Below are 22992 nucleotides of genomic sequence, written 5' to 3'. Positions count from 1 at the left end.
CCGCGCGGAGCTTGTTTGAAACTGAAGGCAGGCCAACTCCGCTGGGAGCGCGAGTCATTCCTCAGGCATCTTTCTGGAGGAGGCGTTGGTTTGATTAAAGGCGAAGACTGCTGCACCGCGCGGCGCACAAGCCATTCCCACACAGAAACGGCTGCTGCGCCGCACGAAAGTGACGTGAACATTTTCTGGTTAGGCGCTTTGTTTGAATAGTAGGGAGTGTCTAGCGGTACGTCTAGACATAACGATGAAACTGTTAAAATTACGTCCATACAAAAAAGTGAACAAAAATGTTATTTAGGTTTAGCGTGACAACAATACAAAACCAGCTTGTTTGTCGTCTCAAGCCGATCGGCAGCTGTGGCGTAGTTGGTTAAAGCAACACATGAACTGGTGAGGTTGGTGGTCAAGTCCCATTGCAGTTATCGATACTTTTTTTTTTGTTGTTCACGCATGTATTGTTTTAACATTTGCACCTCCTCATTAGCCCGACTTGCTGCTGGTGGTGGTGGTCCCGTCCACAAGCCCTTTAATATTGGATCTTCGATGACTTTTGCAGGATTGACTATATTTATTATGATAAAGTGTTTTGCGAATTAGTGCTCTTAATCGGCGACATGCAAAAAACACAAAAAAATCGAATGCAGCTGGCTGCACTGGTTTCTTGTGCACAGGAATGCGGATTTCCACGGTTTATCAAAGTTTTGATGACAGAAAGGTGCACTGCAACGTAGTCTCGGGCAACTTTTTTTATGTCGCTCAGTGTACCATCACCTAACGAGGTAACCGGCAGGCCGCTTTCTTTAAAAATACTGACGTGTCACCGCAATGTTCTAGGCGATCAGCACTTGATAAACAATGCCCAAGGGCAAGTGCCGACGGCGTTAGCCCATCTAACTACAAAACAGCTTGTCTGCCTTGCTCAATAACACGCACGGCCTGTGACAGCACGGGAGCATTCACGTAGCAACGAAGGAGAACGGCCGTACGTGTTCGCACTTGACAAAACAGAGAGCAATGCAGTAGCTCTGGCCTTCGGAGATCACAGGCTTCGTAAGAACATTACAATAAAGTTGTTTCCATTCATCGTATGAACACTTCGCCGACGCACTGGCGTGTCATGCATGTGCGTCCGGTCAGTCACACGTGGGCAAGGTTCCATTTGGCGTTGCATAAGTGGTTGCCAGACTGGAAGAGTGGTTGTTGCCAGACTGCCGCTAAATATGGCAGAAAAGTTTTTCTGTAGTTGTGGCTTCTCCGCAAGAGTTTGGTGCTATCCGCGGTGCACTTCGGTGCGGAGCCTAGCAGAAGTCGAGCGCGGTGCTGCTGTGCAATTAAGAGGCCGTTTCAATTCCGTTTTAATTAACGGAAGGAACCGAGCCTAGCAGAAGTCGAGCGCGGCGCTGCTGCGCAATTAAGAGGCCGTTTTAATTAACGGAATAAACCTCTCATTACAGAAGTCGAGGCGCGTTCTCTTGCTGTGTACGCAGCTGTGCGATTAAGATATCGCGTCTCAGTATTAGGGATTACGGGGAAAACTGATTAGAGTCGCAGGAGGGGATGCGCTGCCCCCCTTCGCCTTTACTTTTCTTTTTTTTCTCTCTCAGCTGATCGTGTCGCGTCGACCGCGCGCTACGACGGGGGACGCTACGCTTCCGCGGATAGCACCAAACTCTTACAAAAAAGCCACAACTACAGGAGAAAAATTTTCTGCCAAATTTAACGACAGCCTGGCAACAACCACCCCAAAGTCTGGCAACAAACTTATGCAACGCCAAATGGAACCTTGCCCACACGTGAACCCTGCGAAAGCATTTATTTCATCGTAGACCTTGTCCTTCGTGACAAGCAAAACTCGGCAGCAAGAACACTTTCTCCTTTGACAACACCACGCTTGGCATTGCAATCTAGAAAATGCAGTACGTCCAACGACTGCAATCCGCACATCATACTCTTGCGGAGAAGCCACAACTACAGAAAAACTTTTCTGCCATATTTAGCGGCAGTCTGGCAACAACCACTCTTCCAGTCTGGCAACCACTTATGCAACGCCAAATGGAACCTTGCCCACACGTGAACCCTGCGAAAGCATTTATTTCATCGTAGACCTTGTCCTTCGTGACAAGCAAAACTCGGCAGCAAGAACACTTTCTCCTTTGACAACACCACGCTTGGCATTGCAATCTAGAAAATGCAGTACGTCCAACGACTGCAATCCGCACATCATACTGAGAAACTTTATGGCGCACACACTCAGATGAAGCTGCGGCGCGGTGGATGGCCCCGCTAGCTCCAACCACCAGGTTCAACGAAGCATCCAGCAATCACATGAAGCAGCGACGACACTCCAGTCCTCCTTGAGAGTGGCCTAGGCCGTGGCCACGATTTCACCGGAGTTTTCACCATCAACACATCGCAGGCGGCTACCATCTCGCTGTGTTTACCTTTCGCAGCCGCAGCATAGAGGCCGCAGTGCCCATGGCGCTCCCTGTATTCAAAATACTTGTAATATGTATTTAAATAACAAACCTAAGTTAATTGACTCGCTAAACACATGTATAGTGAAAATTTTGTAGGTTTAATGCGTTACACACGAATAATTTACATGTTTAACTAGCTTTAGGTAATATTTTTTTAGAAGACGTCACTTCCGTGCGGCGCAGAAGCCATTTCTGTGTGGGGATAACTGCTGCGCCGCGCGGCGCACGAGACGCTGCCTTGATTAAATCGCCCCGCAGGTGTTCTGTGGCCCCACTATTTCCACTTAAGTTCGAGCACGAGGTCAAGCTCGCGGTCAAATGTGCTTACAACTACAATTTACATAACTACAGTGTCTAGACATAACCTCGCGTTCATTATCCCCAATGAATAGTGAACTTTATCGCAATGTCTATCGCAAAGTGTTCAGAAGCTGGATTGCTACGCTAAAGTGTACTGGCATTGTACTGGCTCTTGTGGTCGGAGATATTTAAATGGGCCCTGCTACATTGTTCTAAGTAATCATCGAACGGCTTCGCTAAAAGAACTTAGTCTCTCACGGGTCGACTGCCGCAAAGAGTTTCGAGAATGTCAAATACGAGCGGAGTTACAGATGCCACGTGACCATGCGAATCACGATCATTTGTTCAGATAAGAGGAAACGATTTAATGCTGACTTTGAGAAGTGCAGTTGTAACACAATATAATAAAACACTTTTCCGGATCTCGGGATGAAATTTTCATTCCCCTACAGGTAACCATTGGTTTTAATATTGCAACTTTTATGGCTATAAACTCGGTTTAACAATGTTTTCTGCGAATGAATTTGTAACACTGCAGTAATTTCTTTCCAGTTTTGACATATAGATGACTTTACTTTGGACGTGCGCCTTGGAACGTCTGGCTACCCTAGTTATGACACTAGTTTTATTTTGACAAGGCCGCATGCTGCAGTAGGTTGCTCGTTTACATATCAAATGCTTCTGGGTGGTAAAGGTTTGTTGTCCCTGTGAATAGTCCCGCAGGAACACAATGGTTGCTTTCATTATTTTTAATGGTGTATGCTACAGGTGGCACAGATTAACTTCTTAAAAGCAGGGTGTGAAAAGTTTTAAAATTTTGAAGCTTAGCTTGTGTATACCCTGCAATGTGACATTAGAAGACAATCTCAAGGTGCCCGCACTCTTCGGGCACAATATTTTGTCAGCTAAGTATGTACTGCCCACGTAAATTTAACAGTTTGTGAGCCAAAGATATTGCCTAAAGGTTAAATGCATCCCATGTTTCATAAACACAGAACGTTCATGAAACTGCACTGTTATTTCTAGTTTTTCATGCAGCGTTTTTTATAATACACCATGTGCTGTGTCTTACAAAAAGAGCCAAGCATACTGCTTTGATGAAAATGGAACATTCATAACTCGGCTTAGATGTTATGACCCAATCCATTTTATTTTACTTTATATGTAACTACCCCCTGCCCCCTTTATGTAACACTCCACCAGAGGTCTGTAAAATAAATACCCTTAGGCTTCGCCTTTAAGATTTGAACGCAACAGCGTTAGCCTGTCCCTAGTGCGTACTTCAACCACTTAGTGCATACCTTTCACCTTGTAATGTTCCTCGACAAGTTCTAATTGTCATTGATACAGCTACAACGTCACCGATAGAGTTAAATGTGGCTTGTGTCAGTGAAGCTTTCGCATCGGTGCATGCTTTTAACCACGAGCTATTATGAGCATGAAATCTTTTCGAACTTGCTATGCACCCACTATCTGGTCTCAAGGGAATACACGTAGTAACGTGCCTGCAATTGATGACCAGCGTTAAACCATGAAGTCATTACGATAATCACATGCTCTGACTGATGGCAATGTACGCTTGTACCATGCAGTATCACTGCAATATTACTGCTTTGTGCATGCATTTGTAAACCATGGACATTACTTTCACTGAATTTCAAAGCAGACATGTAGTTGTGTGCTAGAACAGATGCTTGATATGCAAACAGCCCAGGTTTGTTCCTCAATCAGACCTGGAATTTTTTATTTATTTATTTTATTAGCATCTTTTTTGATTTTTTGCTCACAACTAACAACGCTCACGTCGACGCTGGAATTTCTGCGAAAAGGTCTCTTAACACTATACGGCGTTAATAAATGATAAAGATAATAACTTTCACTGGTTCAATCTACCTTTCAACGAGTGACATAACTGATGAGAGCTACAATGCTTATTTTGGGCACATCTATCCCTTTGCATAACTATCTACAACCCTCAATGCAATAAAGAAATTATGAAATTGTTTCCACATCATGTTTGTCGATCGTTAGAGCATTGAGCAACAAGGCATGCACTAATGGCCTGCACCAATGGGCATGCTCTTCAGGTTGATGTCATGACTTGTACCGCTGGTAACCCACTATAGGAGACCACTGCCAGGGGCATGAATTGGAGTATATCTTCAGTGGCGAAGGCCATGTCTTGCTGAGCTTTGGCTGTCAGAGCGTGACCTCTTCGAACTTCCTAAGCTGTATCCAACTATAGTTGCATCGTACGTATGTGGTGGACATTGACAAGCACAACTTGCCAATAAACCACTATGACATTCTTAAAATAGCACCACAAAAAACAGTAGCAAAGAACACGGACTTGCTCGGTTTATGCCAACTTTTAATTGGTAATCACCGGACTTCAGAATATGCACAGACGTTTATGTACAGACGTTGAAGCTAGCTTCTGGTGAATGCAATATGGCATAAGGGACAAGCGGAAGAACATTACCTACAGCATAAAACCAGCTGCGTTTAAATGCCACCAGCTTGAACACGTTGGGTACAGGGCAGGTTTTGTATTGATTGAGGGGGGTGGGTCCAAAAAGTCAGTATAGCGACATATTGAAAATGGTAATAAACAATCAATAGAAATGATTGTTTTCATTCTGCTTGTCTTGGTGTCCTCACTGGTGCCAATATGCTAATTTTTACAACACAGTGCTACAAAGACTTCTTGACAGACCATCGTCATTTCAAAAGAAAAAGAAATGCAGCAGCTCAGTTTTAAGTGATGTACCACGCTACATGTCAGAAAAACAGCACTTCTCAAACGACTTAGTTCAATGCAACTTTGGCATATACATAAACACACAGATATGAGCACATCTGTTACATGGCACACACTTAGCCAAATGGTACAATTTGAGCAAGTCTGTGCCCTGTCTGCAGTTTTCCAAGTATCATGCATATCCTTTCTGTTGTTCAAGTGATCCAGGGGCAGATTTCACCGCTGCACAGACCAACTTTCAGCCATTGTAGCCCAGCAACCAAGGCAACAGAATGAGATGCACACATCGCATACTTTCTCAATCTTTCTCATCAATAGTTTTAGAGTGAACATCATCAGACAAAGAGCAAACATAATCAGGCAAGAAGTGCCTGCTCTTGTGGGTTTGCCAATGGCGCAGAAGGGTGGCCTTCTGCACAAAATTCATGGGGCACAGGTGGCACTGAAAAGGCTTCTCGCCGGTGTGGATGCGAACGTGCGTGGCCAAGTTGCCCTTACGGTTGAAGGCTTTGCCGCAGTATTCACATTTGAATGGGCACTCGCCAGTGTGTACTCTTCGATGTTTCGACATGTTAGAGCTGTGACTGGTAGTGTAGCCGCACACGAGGCACTTCCACAGGCGTTTTTTTCGTGAAGAGCCCAGATGAGGTGGCTGGCGATGGTGATGGCATAACGCAACCAAGTCTGCGCAAGTTAAAACAGTGTATTTGAACAAAAGACGGGTTTAATACAGAATACCTTATAGTCTGGAGGCAATTATTGAGAGACTAGCGACAATTAGGCAACATTAATGCAAAGCCTTTTCTAACATTTTGCATGCTTTCTTCAACAGTTCTATGCATCTATGCAGTACAGAAGCATTACTGGTGACTGTAACTTCACAAAACGGCAGTGGCCCCTTTCTGTTGAGAGCATCGATGATCTGTAACAGAAGCCTTAAATGGCATTAAAGAGGCCTCTAATATGGACTAGAAGACTAATGAACATTTTATCTTTGTTGATCTTCTCAAGGCTATCATAACCTGTACAATTATTATCCACACAATCGTGTACCTTTTATGAAGGCACCATAACTGTTACGTGCAGTACAATGAATAGCAATCCAAATGAGGAAAAAGTTCAGGATATTTGAAGGAATGAAAAATCCTGAAGCCACAGCTTCGACAAGAGAACTTGTCTTCTTCAAGGTAGCTGGTTCTCCTACTTGGGCAGTTGCAGCCTCATTGCCTCAATGAACAGTAATATAATAGAAAGTAACAATTATCTCTACAACTTTGGCATGAACTGACATTCGCAAAACAGTAGCACACTACTCTCAACATGGAAGATACCTCGGAACATGTATGTCAATATCAGCACGCAGTAGTTGTCAGCATACAGAAAGTGTGAGATATGTTGTGCATATCCATGCTTCATATGCGACTCAAATACAACAGGGTGCAACTCTATATTTATATGCTATGCACTAACAGCAGTACAATTTTAGAACAATACAAGCAGGGTAGAGTTTACAGAAAGCAAGTAACGTAGGCCGTGTGCCATAACTGTAGGCCATTGTACATGAGAAGGGCAGTGAAATGTATACACAAACCTCAGTATAACAAACCCAGATATAACAAACTATTGGTTATAACAAAGTATATTAAAAATAGTCTTGCAATAAATATAGTGTTAGGAATGTATCTGCACAACAAATTTTTGGATATAACAAACTTATTTTGCTATAAGATGCACCTTTGTTACAATGAGGTTTGAGTTATAAGGTAAATGAGAGGCCATTTTCACAAGGTATGAAAACACACATTACAGAGTCCCAAACCAGAGCTTTCTCTGTTGGAAGGACAATGGGTGCATGATGGCACTGGGAATTGAACCCAGTGTGTCTCACATGGAAGCTGGCATCCTACCGCCTGACATCAACAGTGGTGTGCAGTACCACTGCATGACGTGCGACTCATGAAAAAACAAGATTGTTACCGTCTTCAACATCATGCTCAATGTGAAAAGAATAATTTCATTATAATTGTTCAGTAGGAGCATCTATACAGCCATCACTATCGACAATCATCTCAAAGGAGGACCTTGTTCTACAAAGAACACAGAAGCCTGTCCCCACACCCAAGTACAACAGCGGCAGATTTTTAAACTTTCTTACATAACTTCAGTATATATGACAAGAACACTTCATAAAGTGCTCCTCATGACTACGCAGTCAAACAACATCTAGCATTTATCATACAACGAAATGTTAAATGTCATACAACCATGGTTAAGTTCCTGCCTGAGGAAAAATGAAAAGAGGACGTTCAACATCTGTGATCTCTTTTATCAGTCAATATGCGGGATGTAACCGAGAAAACTGGCCTTGCTTTGTTTGTGTGTTTTCGTGTAAGGTTTGTTACGGCACTAAACAAAACGGTAAGGTATTTGCATTTGGTGAGAGTAGTTCCCATCCCTGCTTGTGAATAGACCCTCATGAAAAAAGGCATAAGCACACAGAAACAGTAACAAAAATCACTGACTTTGTCTTCAACGTTGTTTGTGCCGTATTGGATTTGAAATAGCCACACTATAGGTATCTGTACAGTTTGTGATGAGAGTTTCTAGCAAAATTAAAGCCAATGCTTATGTTCGAATATTCTCTGCATTACCAGAAGCTCAGAGATGAATGGGGTATATCAGAATTTTGAAAAGCGATTAGGTGGGAAGGTGCCTGTAGCAACTTTCATGATGTAGCAACAAGAGCAGTAGTACCACCCCCATGACATCGTACTTCGTTTGCATTTACGATTTACGTTTGCATTTACGATGAGGCACCTAAGTGTAATACGCTTACTTGCCTGACAGTACGTGTACTTTTTCCCTACACAGAAAAGTGAAGGAGCAATCCAATGACGACGAAACAAATAACACATGTAATAGGAGAGAAATAAAGAAATTGGCAGATCCCACGTACAGTGGCAATCGATGATATGCGAAACACGAATAAGAGATGGTTGATATGTCACTTTAAAATCAGCACAACGTTACGAGGTGGAGGTAAATGATGCCGTACATGACTTTCGTGTCATGATCATCATGTTTGGATGTGTCAATTACATTTGTCATGTATTCACGTCACCTGAAACCAAATTTTGCATACGTAGAGCTAGCAAAATGGCAGTGAGCACGCTATGTGCATGGTATATTGTCATGTTCTTGCATGACACGTGTGTCAGGATTATCATGTTTGCACCAGTCACATACCTTCGTTATTCACTGAGGTCACGTAACACCAAATTTGGTATATGTGGAGCTAGCCAAACGGCTGCAAGCGAATCATGAAGGGCCCAATATACTCCAATGTTGCGGTGACACGCGCGCACACGCTGAGGCACAGCGACGCTACGTTAGCGAAACGCGAGCACTCTATAATCTGACGCCAGGCGCGACCGGCGTCCGTCGGCACGGCCCGACGGCAACCGGCGCAAAATGCGACATGTTTCATTTCGCGCCGATGCGTTACCCAGACAACACTGCGTCTCCCTCTTTTCGTGACGAAGGGACGCCGAACGTGCTCACGCATGTGTCAATGCAACGCAGCGCAGCATGTGCCTGCGAGTGCATGGCAGGACCGGTGCCTGGCGTGGCAACGCTGGTGTGACTCGACAGAATGAACGCCGGCGAGCACGCGCAACGCGTCACGTCGAAATGTATTGATGCCTTGACTGTAACATGTAGTCATGTTCTCACATGACACGCATCTCATGATTATCATGTTTGCAACAGTCACATACCTTCGTCATCTATTCGCATACTGTAATACCAAATTTGGTATATGTGACGCTAGCAAAACGGCCGCAAGCGCATCATGAGCGCAGCATGTAGTCATGTTGTTACATGACGCGAATCTGATGCATATCATATGTTTGCACCAGTATCATACCTTTTTTATCCATTCACGTACCGTAAAACTTATTTGGTATATGTGACGCTAGCTAAACGACCGCGAGTTCATCATGAGCGCGGCATGTAGTTATGTTATTACATGACACGCATGTCATGATTTTCATGTAAGGGTCTGTCACTTGTGTTCGCCATGCAATCATGCCATACCATAGCAGTTTTGTAACATTCCATGTGATTGAAACCACTGCAAGAGCTGAAGGACCATGAAATGTAAATCATGACTTACATGTCATGATTTTCATGTTATGACTAGTCAAATATGTTCTTCATACACTCATGTTATGCCATACCATGTTTGGTATCGACACCATTATCAAAACAGCCAGAAGAGCTAGAAGACGTAGACGACTAGATAGATAGATACGCTTAAAGTCGCGGAAGTTCGCTAAGAAATGCTTCAAATTTAAAGAAAGAAGGGAGCACATCATTACGTATAGAATAGTAGCATGGGCTTCTGTGCTGCTTTCCCTAATGGCATTGGAGGCATCGCTGTTCTCGACATCAACACTAATGGTATCAAAACATTTTTAAGAGCTTCAATAGTGTCTTGTAAACCTTGCTGTACTGTGCTCGATGACTGAAAGGCGACATCAGGACTTCAAGTACGATGACTAGTGTGCCCAATTGCATGAGATTACGACATCATGCCGGAACAAAACTGGTCACAAAAAATAACGAAAACAAACGTAAACACACAAAAACCTTAAGCAGGCCACTCGATATCATGGAAGGAAGTTAATTACAGTATATGTCCATTCATTAAACACACCGTAACTAAACTTACTGCTACAGGGAAATGATCATACAGAAATGATTTGATTGATATGGGGGGTTTAGCGTCCCAAAACCACCATATGATTATGAGAGACGCCGTAGTGGAGGGCTCCGGAAATTTCGACCACCTGGGGTTCTTTAACGTGCGCCCAAATCTGAGCACACGGGCCTACAACATTTCCGCCTCCATCGGAAATGCAGCCGCCGCAGCCGGGATTCGAACCCGCGACTTGCGGGTCAGCAGCCGAGTACCTTAGCCACTAGACCACCGCGGCGGGGCATACAGAAATGAAAATGGGGACTTTGTGCCTCGGATTGAATATTCAGGCTAGTCTATCACATAGAGACACATAAGTTTAGAACTAGCTTTTGCGATGAAACTTGAAATGGCTTATGCTCAAAGCACAGTTAAAGGCCAACGAACCAGCACAACACAAATAATTCCACTCACTACACCCTTGGGACTTGCACAGACAAGTGGATAAAAGTACACATAATAACTTGCACATAACCCATGTCTACTCTAATGCATAGCTGCACTAAGACAGCCTTCAACATTGATCCTAACACCCAATAAGCTTTGTGTCCAGATTGTACTTGTCCTGGTCTCACCCAGGTTATTCACATTGTTGAAGCAGCTCAGGGGCAGGTTTCAAGGTTTCCCCCAGACACTGCCAAACATAAAACAGGCCAGAGCATAAAGCCACATAACGAGATGCACTCGTGACGTGCCTTCTCAGCCTTTTTCTGTCAAAACTTACACGCTAGCACCTTCAAGCGAATGTTGGCTGCGCTGGTGAGTTTCCAAGTGGCGCGTAAGTCCCAACTTCCACGCAGAATTCCAGGGACAGAGGTGGCACTGGTAAGGTCTCTCGCCGGTATGGACGCGAGCGTGCGTGTTCAAGGTGCTTTTACGATTGAAGGCTTTGCCGCAGACGCCGCATTTGTATGGGCGCTCTCCCGTGTGTATTTTCTTGTGTTTAGACGCATAAGAGCTGTCGCTCGTGGTATAGCCACACACAGCACACTTCCACACAGTTTTCGCTTTTGAAAAGCCCAAATGACGTGGCCGACCAGGGCGAAATCGCACAGCAGCCAGGCCTGCAAATGTTGAAAAGATTGATTTCCAGCAGAGAACATAGTCGAAAGGGCACTCAAGTGAAAAAACAACAAAACATTATGTTAATAACAATAGCTGAGATTTCACATCCCAAAATGACGTGATTATGAGGGACGCCATAGTAAAATTTTGACCATCTGGAGATTTTTAAAGTGCTTTAATATCGTACAGCACATGGGTCTCTACCACTTCACCTTTATCTAAATGCTAACACCACAGCCAGGATCCCAGACGATATTAAAGTAATCGATTGTGCTCTGAGAACTATAATGTTGTTACTTTACCCATTACAGGTGTATTAATATGTGAAAAAATGATATTAGAAAGTCAGTCTCATTTCAGAATTTTGTGCTGAAAACTCTGTGCACAACATCACCAATTTCAAAGTCTATTATTCAAACTATAGCGACATTGGCTCAACAAAACATTTTGAAATTTGGTATGTTAAGCATATGGCCCCCTCAGAGTAAACTGTACTTTACATTAACTGATTAGAAAATACATAAGACTAAGTAAACCCCATCAAAATCTATGACAATATGGTGCTTGGTGCACAAACATCAAGGTGGCATCAGCACCTGCACTTTATTTTAGGACTTTTTTTACCAAGCATCTTTTTGAAGAAATCACAGTGACATTGGAAACAGAGTAACTTACAAATACAAAAAAAAAAAACATTTCCTTCTTTTGTTTGAAGACTGGAATGCAAGGAAGAAAAGCTAGCAAGTACTGTTCACTAAGATGAAAGGGTGGTGAGAGTGAAAAATGAGGAAATGTGGACCTGAACGCACAACACATTTAACTTGTAATGACAACACACACGTGAGAAAGTACAGTAGGAGTGCACTCTACACTTTTCATGAATTTCAGCACTTGGAGTATCCCAAAGGGTCCATTCTTAAATACTCAGTACGGTTAAAATTGTAGACACAGTAACCCACTGCACGTAAACCCCACAAGCACACACATGCAAGTATAGAGATATAGAGCGGAGAATATCACTTGATCCTGTTTGCCAGCTTGCTCTCGAAAGACTCAGCTGCAATAAGTTTTAGACATGAGGCAACTTACGGTCGGGGATTGTCCCTAGCCTGTTGTCGTAGCCACGCTAGTACTTGGAGCATCCACTAGATGGCTAAGCAATAGAGTGCTCGCTCCACTCCAGTGCGTGCTCTGGTATGAGTTGAGACTGCTAAAGGCGTTGCACTGCTCTATATAATAAAAACGCTTACTCCTTTCTCTCTCACGCACACAGTGTAATAGCATGACTGAACACATGAGCACGAGCGTGGCAAAGGCGAGGGCTCACAAAGCAACTGCGTGCAGAACCATAAAAGTCTATGGTGATAAATAAAAAGCAAGAAGCTTGTGTCAACCCATGGCTACTTTGCATACTACTGAGGGTTCCCTTTACGGGGAGATGTGTACGATTTTTTTTGTTCAGATATTCCTCGACCCATACAAACAGGTAGAGAACCTTGAATTTTATACAAATGTTGCCCATCCTTCTTCGATAATTATTTAATCAGCCATTAGTTACTGTCAAGAGCACCAATTCAGGCTAAGTTTGGCACAGTCTCCAAAGTAAACATGGCGAAAAGAGAGCCATGACAGTAAGCGAAACGGTGGAAACAGAAAGGAAAACAGAAGGTAGAACCACATGTAGAGGATTGCACTTTTCTGAGTGATCCCAATGGAGTCGAGTGACAACAAAATGTCTTGCGTCCAAGCGCCTCATCAGCAAATATTCACTGCTTTTTACATACAGTGTTCTCAGTAAACATTGGTTGCATTAGTCTTGAAAAAACGATTGTCCACAAAACTAGCTGTGACAAAATACAGCTGCAATGAGGGCTACAACAGCAGAAATAAAGTTTCTGCAATAACAGAAATATATGTTAATTATGGAAACAAATGGGTCAGGGCACAACACACTATTCTTAAATCTGGCAAATCATTATTAGAAACAGTGTTCAAAGTCTATGCGGTGTGGTCTGACATGCGTTTTCTCTGTATATAGCAATAGCATTCACCTAAATAAAAAAGAACAGTGATCACTGCAGGTGACCTGCAAAGATAATAATTGACTGTGCAGCATGGAACAAAACATCGAACGGGCAGAGAAGAAACACAGATTTCTGCCTAACTGCATCTCTTTGTCATAATATCGCATGTTGCTCTTCTGATTTTCCAGCTGGCACTTTCCTCGCTGTAGAGCTGTGTAAACATATTGAAATGTGTACATCAGAGGAAGGGCCAAGAATACATGCGACATGAGGTATTACGAAGCTGCACAGCTCTTGACAGTGACGCGCCAACAAAATATCACCAATTGATATTGCGAGTATGACAAAATATGTGCGCTGCGATGAACCTGAACTGTCAAACAATTTCAACATGAGCGTTGTTCTGTACAGTCCAGGTATCGCTTGTGAGAGAGCTGTAAACAATGCAACAACTAAAACGTCCTGGGTGGACTGCATTGAGGCAGTATTGTGTGTCAAGGTTCTTCATGCAAATTTTCTTAAGTGTACTTAAAATTTTTTACCCTATCGCAATTATTAGCTGCCGACAGACTGGCTAAATTGCTAATTTCGGTGCCTTGGCAAGTATGAATAGCGAGGTCACAGAAGGACACAGAAACCATTGTGAGGGCGCAACTAAACACAAGACAGACGAGGACAGGCGCGTGTCCTCGCCTGTCTTGTGTTTAGTTGCTCCCTCACGATTGTTTTTATGTCAAAGCATCAACTCGCCCAACAGTCAACTATTTTGAAGTCACAGAAGAAACAGCAGTCAGTGCACTTGTCCATACAGACACTAAAACCTAAAGCTTCTTAGACATTAATTGCATTGCTCGTTTTAAACTCTCTTCCATCTGCTGGTCAGTGGAATGATTGAGGCATCTGTAAAGAACGAGAAAGCACAGCATATGTTAAAATTTTAGCTGAATGAAACATGCATGCCCATGAAATGTAGAACATACGCGAGTATAGACATTATAACACGCTTTATGCATTAACGTATTGAGCATGAGATTAAAGCTTGCATCTAATCATCTTTCCCAAGCCACGGTTTTGTGCTACTCAGTCTGAGGTTGGGAGTTAATTTATGCAATTAGATTCACATAGATGTTAAGAAAATTATGCATTATTGCTTAAGCTACTATATTTCATACCCAATAACATATAAATCATGTTAAATTCCCATGCTAGATTATTACCTTCTCCAAAACACTCTTTTAATCTGCCATATGCTTCTTTACAATGTCCACCACAAAAGCATCCATGCACAGAATTTGTTTTCCTTATACCTCTGAGGTATTACACAAACTTCTGTAAAAAAAGAAATATTCGCCTTAAACACCAATATGCCGATATTGAGTCACTGAACATATGTGGCAAGAAAATGAGTGCATAAAAAAAATAAGAATTATCAAACAGGATTATTGACGCCCGAACAAAACGTGGCAGCCAAAATTAATTCAGCACAGTCTGGATGCGGACTTCTTTCAATACAAGGTAACGGGAAGCTCCTTCCGACGAAAACTTATCTGACCTCAACTTTTCAACGCGATTAGGGCCGATACAGACTGGATTTTTTTCATCGCAATCAACAATAATCACGTGCTGAACGGCTAATCCCGATTAAGTTTGGCCATACGTCAGTCAAACTGCGATCGCGCCTGTAGCAGATCCTGACAGAGCCTCACTACGTTCGGCTTCAATCGCGATTGAAAGTGCCTTCGCGAGCTGTTCTGTAGTGACGGCGCATAAACAACGTCGTACCATGCTGCCGCATCACAGTAAGCGTGCACACCCGACGACCGCGTTTGATTTGCATCACGAAATGGAATAAAATCCGAACTTGTAAAGCACGTCAGTCGCGGAATAAACAAGTTCCAACGCAACGCAGCGCGTCCGACGCGAGCAATACAAGACAGCGCGCGGAACAAAAGCTCTACCAGACCACAACGCGCGATTACTTCGTCACTGCAGTCACAACAGACCACGCTCAGATTTCCTGCACCGTGCGGCGGGCTGTTCTATTAAGGAGCTTTGTACACTTGAAAGCCGACTGCACACTCGGTGTGTTGTAGTCGGCACGCACTCATAAAAATCTTCTGATCCCCGCGAAGCTTGAGGCAAACAACATCCGTAGGCCGTGTCGCTCACTGTAGGCACACTGCGTGAACACTCGCAGGTCGAGAGAAACAACGAAGCCTGTCGTAAAACGTCAGAACGCGTCAGGCCAGAGATAAGGCGTCAGCTTTCAAATGACTGCCGATTCCGCCCATCTTTGCTGCTGCTCCTGTGCTGCTCATCGCGATGGACCACGAACATACAGGCAAAAGCTCTTTGAAGTCGGACGAGCCCATCGTAAGGTAATTAAGTTTTCAAAATCTTTATTGCTACAAAAACATTCATGGCAATCAGATGGATGGTGTCTAACCTCACGCCTCAGACTGACCACAAACGGCAGAGTGTTTATTTATTTATTTTTTTAGATAAGCATACTAAAATTACAGTAGTGGTGCAAGTCCGAGGCTCCGAGCGACATTATCTCATACTCGTAGTGTTGCGCGTCGTCGCCACAAATGGTTGCGGCGATGGCGCTGTCATCGCACTAGCTCTTAGACTAGGGCTAGTCTTATAGCTCTAGGGTTAGTCTGCCAATTTCCCTCATCTTTCCCTAACATAGCTCTAAGCCAGTGGCGGATCCAGAAAGAAGAGGGAGGGGGGCGGTAGGGGCGATTGCCCGCCCTCAAAGTCTGTGTGAGCGTCCATCGCCCCCCTCCTTCACTGCAGTGCTTGTAGTCCACCTCCTACCACCAATTAGGACAAATGAGTGAAACCACCATTAGCACTCATTACCAGTTTTTATGCTATGAAGGGGTTTTCTGCGAGTAAAAACAAAAAGTCATGACCACACACACCCCTTTACAATGTTACTTTAGCTGTGGTTCCCCCCTCACTCCCTAATATGAGTGGCTGGATCCGCCCCTTCTCTAAGCAGGGGTGTAGCCAGGGGGTGGCACACCGGGCGTGTGCAGTGTACCCCCCCCCCTCTCGGAAATTTTTAGTCATGACACAGAGAGCGAAAAATAATTATTTTAGGGGGTGCCCTTCCCGAAATTAAGGTAGTGCCCCCTCCCCCCCAAAAATTTCTGGCTATGCACCTGGCTCTAAGCTATGATAGCTCTAACGGGCGCGTTCTCTGAGTGCGCCGTATAAACTGTGTGATTGCGGTCTGTTGCAGGTTGGCGCTATTCTGTGACATCACTGGATCGCGCACGCTGGCGGAAGTTTCACTTGAATATACTTGCTCGATGATGTAGACGCAGCAATTAAGTGACCATAAATATGTCACTCAAAAGTTATACACTTTTTCAGCATAATGCATCAGCCATCATATCTAATGACAACAAGACATCACAGAGAATGCTGTTAGTTGTCCACATCATCGAAAGCACCAAAAACAAAAGGTGCCACACTTGTCCAAATGACAAGATATTATATATTACAAAAACGTCAGTTTATGCATACTGCTCTGCCCATTACGGGCTCCATAAATATGGATTCGGAGCTCCTAATTTGTGTCATTTTCAGTCAGTCAGCTACTATGTGAATCATCTTTAAGTTATGCAAAATTAGGTTCAATAAAAAATAACTTACATGAACAAAGCATAGGTTCCATCAAGTATAGGGCTGTCATTGAGCTTCATTGGTCGCATCTAAACATGGTTTCAAATACACAGAATAAAAAATTATGGGGCTCTCTATGCACAGTGAAAAACACATGGAAGCAGTTTTTGACTTAGTTGTTAAACAGTTATATGCTTGCACCATTATGTGTGGTGCATCAACCCAGTGTACATTGTTCTCTTTGGTTTACTAACAGCACTCTGAACTAATTAGCTCTTTGAAGCACAGGAATAGTTTTTGTTTCCAATGTTTGATTTCTATGCAAGGATGGTGGGAAAATGTTACAAAAGTGTAGTATCGGGTGGCGGACGTGCCGCACGGAGAACACAGGGCACGGCGCTGGAGCACTGGCTGACACGAGGTACGCAATAGCCGGTAGCAATGCAGGAACTCCCTTATTATGCACAATGCCGTGCACACACACACACACAGACACGCATATATATATATATATATATATATATATATATATATATATATATATATATATATATATATATATATATATATATATATAAAGGAAGCATGCACTTCCATAATGAAATAGATGCATGGCATTCCCCAATGGCCTATAGAGAGCATTGCTGCACTCAGCGTCAAATTAGAAGCTTCAAGAGCACAATCTTGGTAATCAAAGGTACAAGGTAATCATAATGACAGCTTTACCTACAGCTAGTGAACCTTGGCTGTGTACTTCTTTACCTTAACAAAACTAAACTTCTATTCACCCCCAGCATAAAAATAGCACTTGTGCGATATAAGGTATGAAAAGTGGTGCATGAAACTAGCACATCAAGCAGTGTACATCCTCTTTTTATTCCATAAAACAACACACATGCTGACAGTCTTACACTGAAGGTCACATGAGCATCCTTGTCATGGAATGGAAACAAGCCTGGCATCACACATCAAAACATCTTGGAAGTGACTTGTCAGCACAGAAGAAATTTAATAACTCTTTGATAAGGGCAGCATATCTAAGCTCACTGCTATAGGGCAAGAATCATAAAAAGACAAAAGGCTTGGCTTTTGAAATAAATAACATCAGTCTATCGGAAAGGGCAGGTACCAGTGAAGAATCATACACAGCAGCTGGCAAAAGAAAAAAGGGAATGAAATCATACATAAAACTAGCGAGCCAATACTTCACAAATTGTTTCAATCAAAAAAGCCTTGAAAAATGCCTGAACACAGGAATAAGAGTACCTAGCTCATGTCAAACACACAGTCAAATGCATACCTATATGAGCACAGCTATCGAGATTCGTCGTAACATCCAAAATAGTTTAGAGTCCTCTTTGTACATGTGCTGGAGTCACGCATGTTCTTTATGTCATTAAAATGGCACAGTAGCTGATTTCACTTGGGCACGGTCAAACCAAAGTTCACCTGATCTAGCCCAGCACTCGAACCCACAAAACGGAATGCTCACATCACAAGCCTTCTCGGCCCTTCCTGTCAGAACTCGGACAGGAGCGCCATCGGGCAAACGTTGACTTCGCTAGCGAGCTTTCAAGTGGCGCGTAAGTTCAGGCTTCGGTGCAGAATTCCAGGAACAGAGGTGGCGCTAGTAGAGCTTTTTAACGGTGTGGATGCGCATATGCCTGATCATGTTGCTCTTGTTATTGAAGGCTCTGTCGCAGTAGTCGCACTTGTATGGACGCTCGCCCGTGTGGGTTCTGTAGTGTTTTGCCATGTGAGAGTTGTTGTTCGTGGTGTAGCTGCACAGCAGGCACTTCCGCAAGTGCTTGGCCGGGTAGACGGCAGGGCTGTGGCATACAATGGCCATGTCTGCAAAAGCCAAATTTGTGCGTTTTTCAGCAAACAGAGTTAACACTGCTGGACAACGTAGGTAGTCTTGCAGATACAGTTACACCACACCGGGGGTAAGAGTGCGAGTTCCATGAAATGATAAGAGAGACGAAATTATGAAAAGGGCATGCACATAAATGTTGGTAAAAGCACAGCACTATGGGTGTATGGATAGGATGATATTCGCAACTGTGAAGTGAATTCGAAAAATGAAGAATAGGTGTGAATGAAATGGTATATTTGTCGAAAATTCTGGAATACAGACAGTACAACCAGAAACTTCTGCAAAAAAAATGCAACTGGACATGAAATAATTTGTTTGGTATCCAGCAAATAATATACAGAAAATTTATGCAGAGTAAAAACTCTCACTTGACAGTACTCGTGTAATTATTTGGTGGTATTATGAAGGATGGATAGCTGCTTAGTCTGTTCAGGAAGCATTGACAGCATTGCGCATGTCACCACTCTTCCAGACTACAGAAACAGCCACTCACTAGGCACACTAGTGCTGGTGTGTTAGTCTTGTCATGTTTTAATCCTCTAAGCACTCTTTCTCAATAGGGAAAAGCAATAACAAATGACAATAGTACAATATTCATTACAGGTGTTTCATCTTCAAGTAACCCGGAATAATTCTAGCACACTGTTGCAGTAATATGCTCAGCCTCATACGCAGTGCAATTAACTGGTCAGTGGACTTGAATACTGGCACTTTGCCACTGCGCACTTGAGAGGTGGCGGGCAATGAGACAAATGAATCTTATTTGTCTATCTGTGCATGAAATCTTGTGAAATTTAACAGACGTATGTCATTCTCTGTACTGATTTCAGTATGTGTTACGAACCATAGTGATCTTCAAGTACCAGCCTTGCCTTTAAATACTTGGTTGGCCACCATTTTGGTCTCAAGTGTTTTTATTGCACAAGCACCCATACCTAATTATTCCAATTTTCAGTGGAAGTGGCATTGCAGTACTTTTTGGCATATTTATGTTGCAAATATTAAAAAGGAACAAGAGGTCTCGCTAAACGCTTCAATATAAAATAGGCCAGGCAACAGCACCAAAACAGAAAGGAGCAATCCACCATCCTTTAATGGCTCGAACAATCACTGAAAGAGCGTGACGTAACAGAGGAAACACGCTTTGCCTATTTATTTATTTTGCTTATTTTATTTCCTAGTTTAATGACGACATCAGACAAAGCAAAAAGGTTTTTGCATTTACCGGGAGTAGCATCTATGCTACCACAATAGAAGCATTAGCATGTGAAAGACAAGCGACAAAAAAAACGCTGACTCACTATCTCAGATTGATTGTGGAACTTATGTATCAGAATTGCCACATTCTGAGAATTTCTACATCACTTGAAGTGTATTTCAGACTATTAGTGAAATGAACTTTAAATAAATAACACATAGATAAAAGCAATGTGTGCATCATAGAAATTGGCACTTTACCTGGCGTGTCGTCACACTGTGTATTTCAGAATGTCAAGAAGAAAGCAGGGTTGTTGAGGTAGCAATTTTTATAATCTGGCACTCGGCATAATCGTACACCACCACCACCTTCTTTTAAATTTTACACTTTGTTTACTTTGGCAGTGAGTTATTGCACTGCCACTATGCAAATGAGTGAAATTATCTCTAAGCAGAAAAATCCAGAAGACATGCAAGAATGACTGAGAGGAAATCGACATAAAAAAATGGAAATAAAAGATCGTTTTATAATAAAAACAGGCACATTGACTTCAGAGCTAGCTTTTTTTTTTTAACAACCTGGGGTAGACCTTCGACGTTACTATTTTTCAAACATTTTCAAAAGCTCGAAGAGAATGATTTCCTAAAGTCCAAAATTACATGGTGGTGGGCCGTGAGCATGCGCTGTGTAGGGAAACAGCTTGACGGGATGGAGCCAAATTGTCAAGTCAACCTTATTCTCCTTTTTCAGCGCCTTCATTCTTTCCTTCGCCTCACTCCAGGTGACATCGAAATATGGCGAAGAGAATTTGGTTTCGCCGAGCACTCGCTCTTCACACCTGCTAGAGTCTCATGGCCTGCTTGCTGGCACTGCAACGGTAATGTTAGTATCATGCTGAACTATGGCTACAACACCCTGAGTTAGCTTAGCCTACAACCAGCGGAGCTGGGCATGGCATATGGAAATGGTGTTCATTCCTGTACATTGTAACACAAGACAAGGTGGTGATTCAGCCCTGGAATGAAAACAGCACGTGCGCGACGCGGGTGCACGAAATTTACACATAATGTGATACACCCTCTTTCGTTTCATGTAAAAAATAGATGTGCTGGCTAGCAAAGAAAGAACCAAGGAACATCTTTATAAAAGTGCAGAAAGAAGCCAGGCATTATGCATCAAAATGTTCTGGAGTAAAGCCACTTGAGAGCACAGAGGAAAGTGTATAACAGCACGTGTCCTCTCTTCAAAGACAACATAACTAAACTTACTGCTCTAGAGAGAAAATTCTAAAGCAACATAGCATTTTTTCTTTCTTGAAACATACAATCAGGCCATACATATAACAGTATGAATATCTAAGATATCCATTGACTATTCCAAAAAGAAAACAAGCGGCTTGTTCTCAAAGTAGAGTACTGATGTGATCCAAAACATCAACAAACCAAAGTTTCACAAACTATTTTGTACAATACAGCTTTGCGACATGCGCAAATGCACGTATAAAAGCAAAAATTGTTTTCACATACCACAAACTTATATAAATGCACACCTATTCGGAACACAGCCTATGACATTCAGTACAACATCCAATAACACTGGTGTTACACGGTCACTTCAATTTATGATTGCACGTAGTCTTGTCCAGATCTATTGATCCTCCTTGGCTGCTTCAAGCCAAGCTTCAGAAGGGAGCCAATTTGATTCAATTTATGATTGCACATGATCTTGTCCAGATCTATTGATCCTGCTTGGCTGCTTCAAGCCAAGCTTCAGAAGGGAGCCAATTTGATTCCGGTAGGAGTTAATCGCAATCTGCCGTGCACTGTGTGACAGTGGTATAAGTTTCGTGCTTCGTTTGACCCTATTTTATCGTCAGGCACATTCTTGCTGTCGTTGAAGTGGCTCAGAGGCACGTTTCGCAGGCATGGGCAAGCTTTTCCGAACCCCAACAGCGCTTGATATCACTGAATCAGATGCACACGTGACATGTCGTTTCAGTCTTCTTTTCTTTTGTAGTTCACATTGGGCAAACATTTCTCGCCTTCATGAGTTTTCAAGTGGCGGTGAAGGGTGACCTTTTGTGCAAAATCCAAGAGACAGAGGTGGCAGTGGTAAGGCTTCTCGCCGGTGTGGACGCGAAGGTGTGTGACCAAATTACTCTTGTTATAGAAGCGCCTTTCACAGTAGTTGCATTTGTACGGGCACTGGCCCTTGTGTATTCTTCGGTGTTTCGCCATATTAGAGCTGTGACTCGTAGCGTAGTCGCACTCAGGACACTTGCGTACGAGGTCTCCCCTTGGCCGGCCCATGCGATCGTGCACAGCGACCAGCCCTGCACAAGTAAAAAAACAAACGATGCGGTTTCAGCAAATGGCACAGTAAGCCCTGGAAGGCAAGGTAGGGAGGCTAGCAAAAAATGCTGTGCCGTGAAAAATTAGAAAAGACTGAGCAGTGAAAAAAAAAAGTGCAAACAACCACATCAAAAATGTCATCACTTACAACCTCTAATGGCAATACACACGAGAGAGAATATCAGGGGTGCGTTTAAAATTCCTTATAAATGCCTGCACATATGTACTACAATTTCCATCGATAAGGTCAACCTTAAATATTCAGTAGGATTAACATTACATGCTTATCCACTATTGTGAGGGCATTCACACGGTTACCCGACTAGCTCCTTTATGCGATCGTGATATCTGCCATTTTAGTACAAAACCTACAATGTGATTACGTGGCATGCTGTAGTGGAGGGCTCCGAAAATTTCGGCCACTTGAGTTTCTTCCATGTGCACCTAAACCTAGGCACACGTACCTCTAGCGTTTCGCCTCAATCGAAATGCGAGTGTTGTGGCCGGAATGAAACCCACGACTTTTAGGTTAGCAGCCAAGA

At 43.1% G+C, this 22992-nt stretch overlaps 1 protein-coding gene and 1 long non-coding RNA gene across 2 annotated transcripts in view; both read right to left on the bottom strand.

The window, feature by feature from the left end:
- LOC119164777 (uncharacterized) overlaps positions 1–11155 on the bottom strand; it is a 39426-nt gene extending 28271 nt beyond the window's left edge. The window contains exons 1-2 of the mRNA XM_075874491.1: positions 11022–11155; positions 5838–6222 (exon numbers count right to left, since the gene is read on the bottom strand). Of these exons, the coding sequence (XP_075730606.1) occupies positions 5838–6109 (272 nt within the window). The 5' untranslated portion in view covers positions 6110–6222; positions 11022–11155. The remainder of the gene's footprint in view (positions 1–5837; positions 6223–11021) is intronic.
- Positions 11156–11907: 752 nt separating this feature from the next.
- LOC119163241 (uncharacterized) lies at positions 11908–15990 on the bottom strand. The gene is made up of 2 exons (XR_012886184.1): positions 14604–15990; positions 11908–14286 (listed from the first exon to the last, which is right to left on the bottom strand). It is a non-coding gene; the product is annotated as an uncharacterized LOC119163241 (long non-coding RNA).
- Between the last annotated feature and the right edge of the window lie 7002 nt (positions 15991–22992).

The sequence above is a fragment of the Rhipicephalus microplus genome, chromosome 9 (genome assembly GCF_043290135.1).
Source record: "Rhipicephalus microplus isolate Deutch F79 chromosome 9, USDA_Rmic, whole genome shotgun sequence".
In the NCBI taxonomy this organism is placed as follows: Eukaryota; Metazoa; Arthropoda; class Arachnida; order Ixodida; family Ixodidae; genus Rhipicephalus; species Rhipicephalus microplus.
The sequence above is the reverse complement of the archived record's forward strand: the minus strand, read 5'-3'. Positions and strand labels throughout refer to the sequence as shown.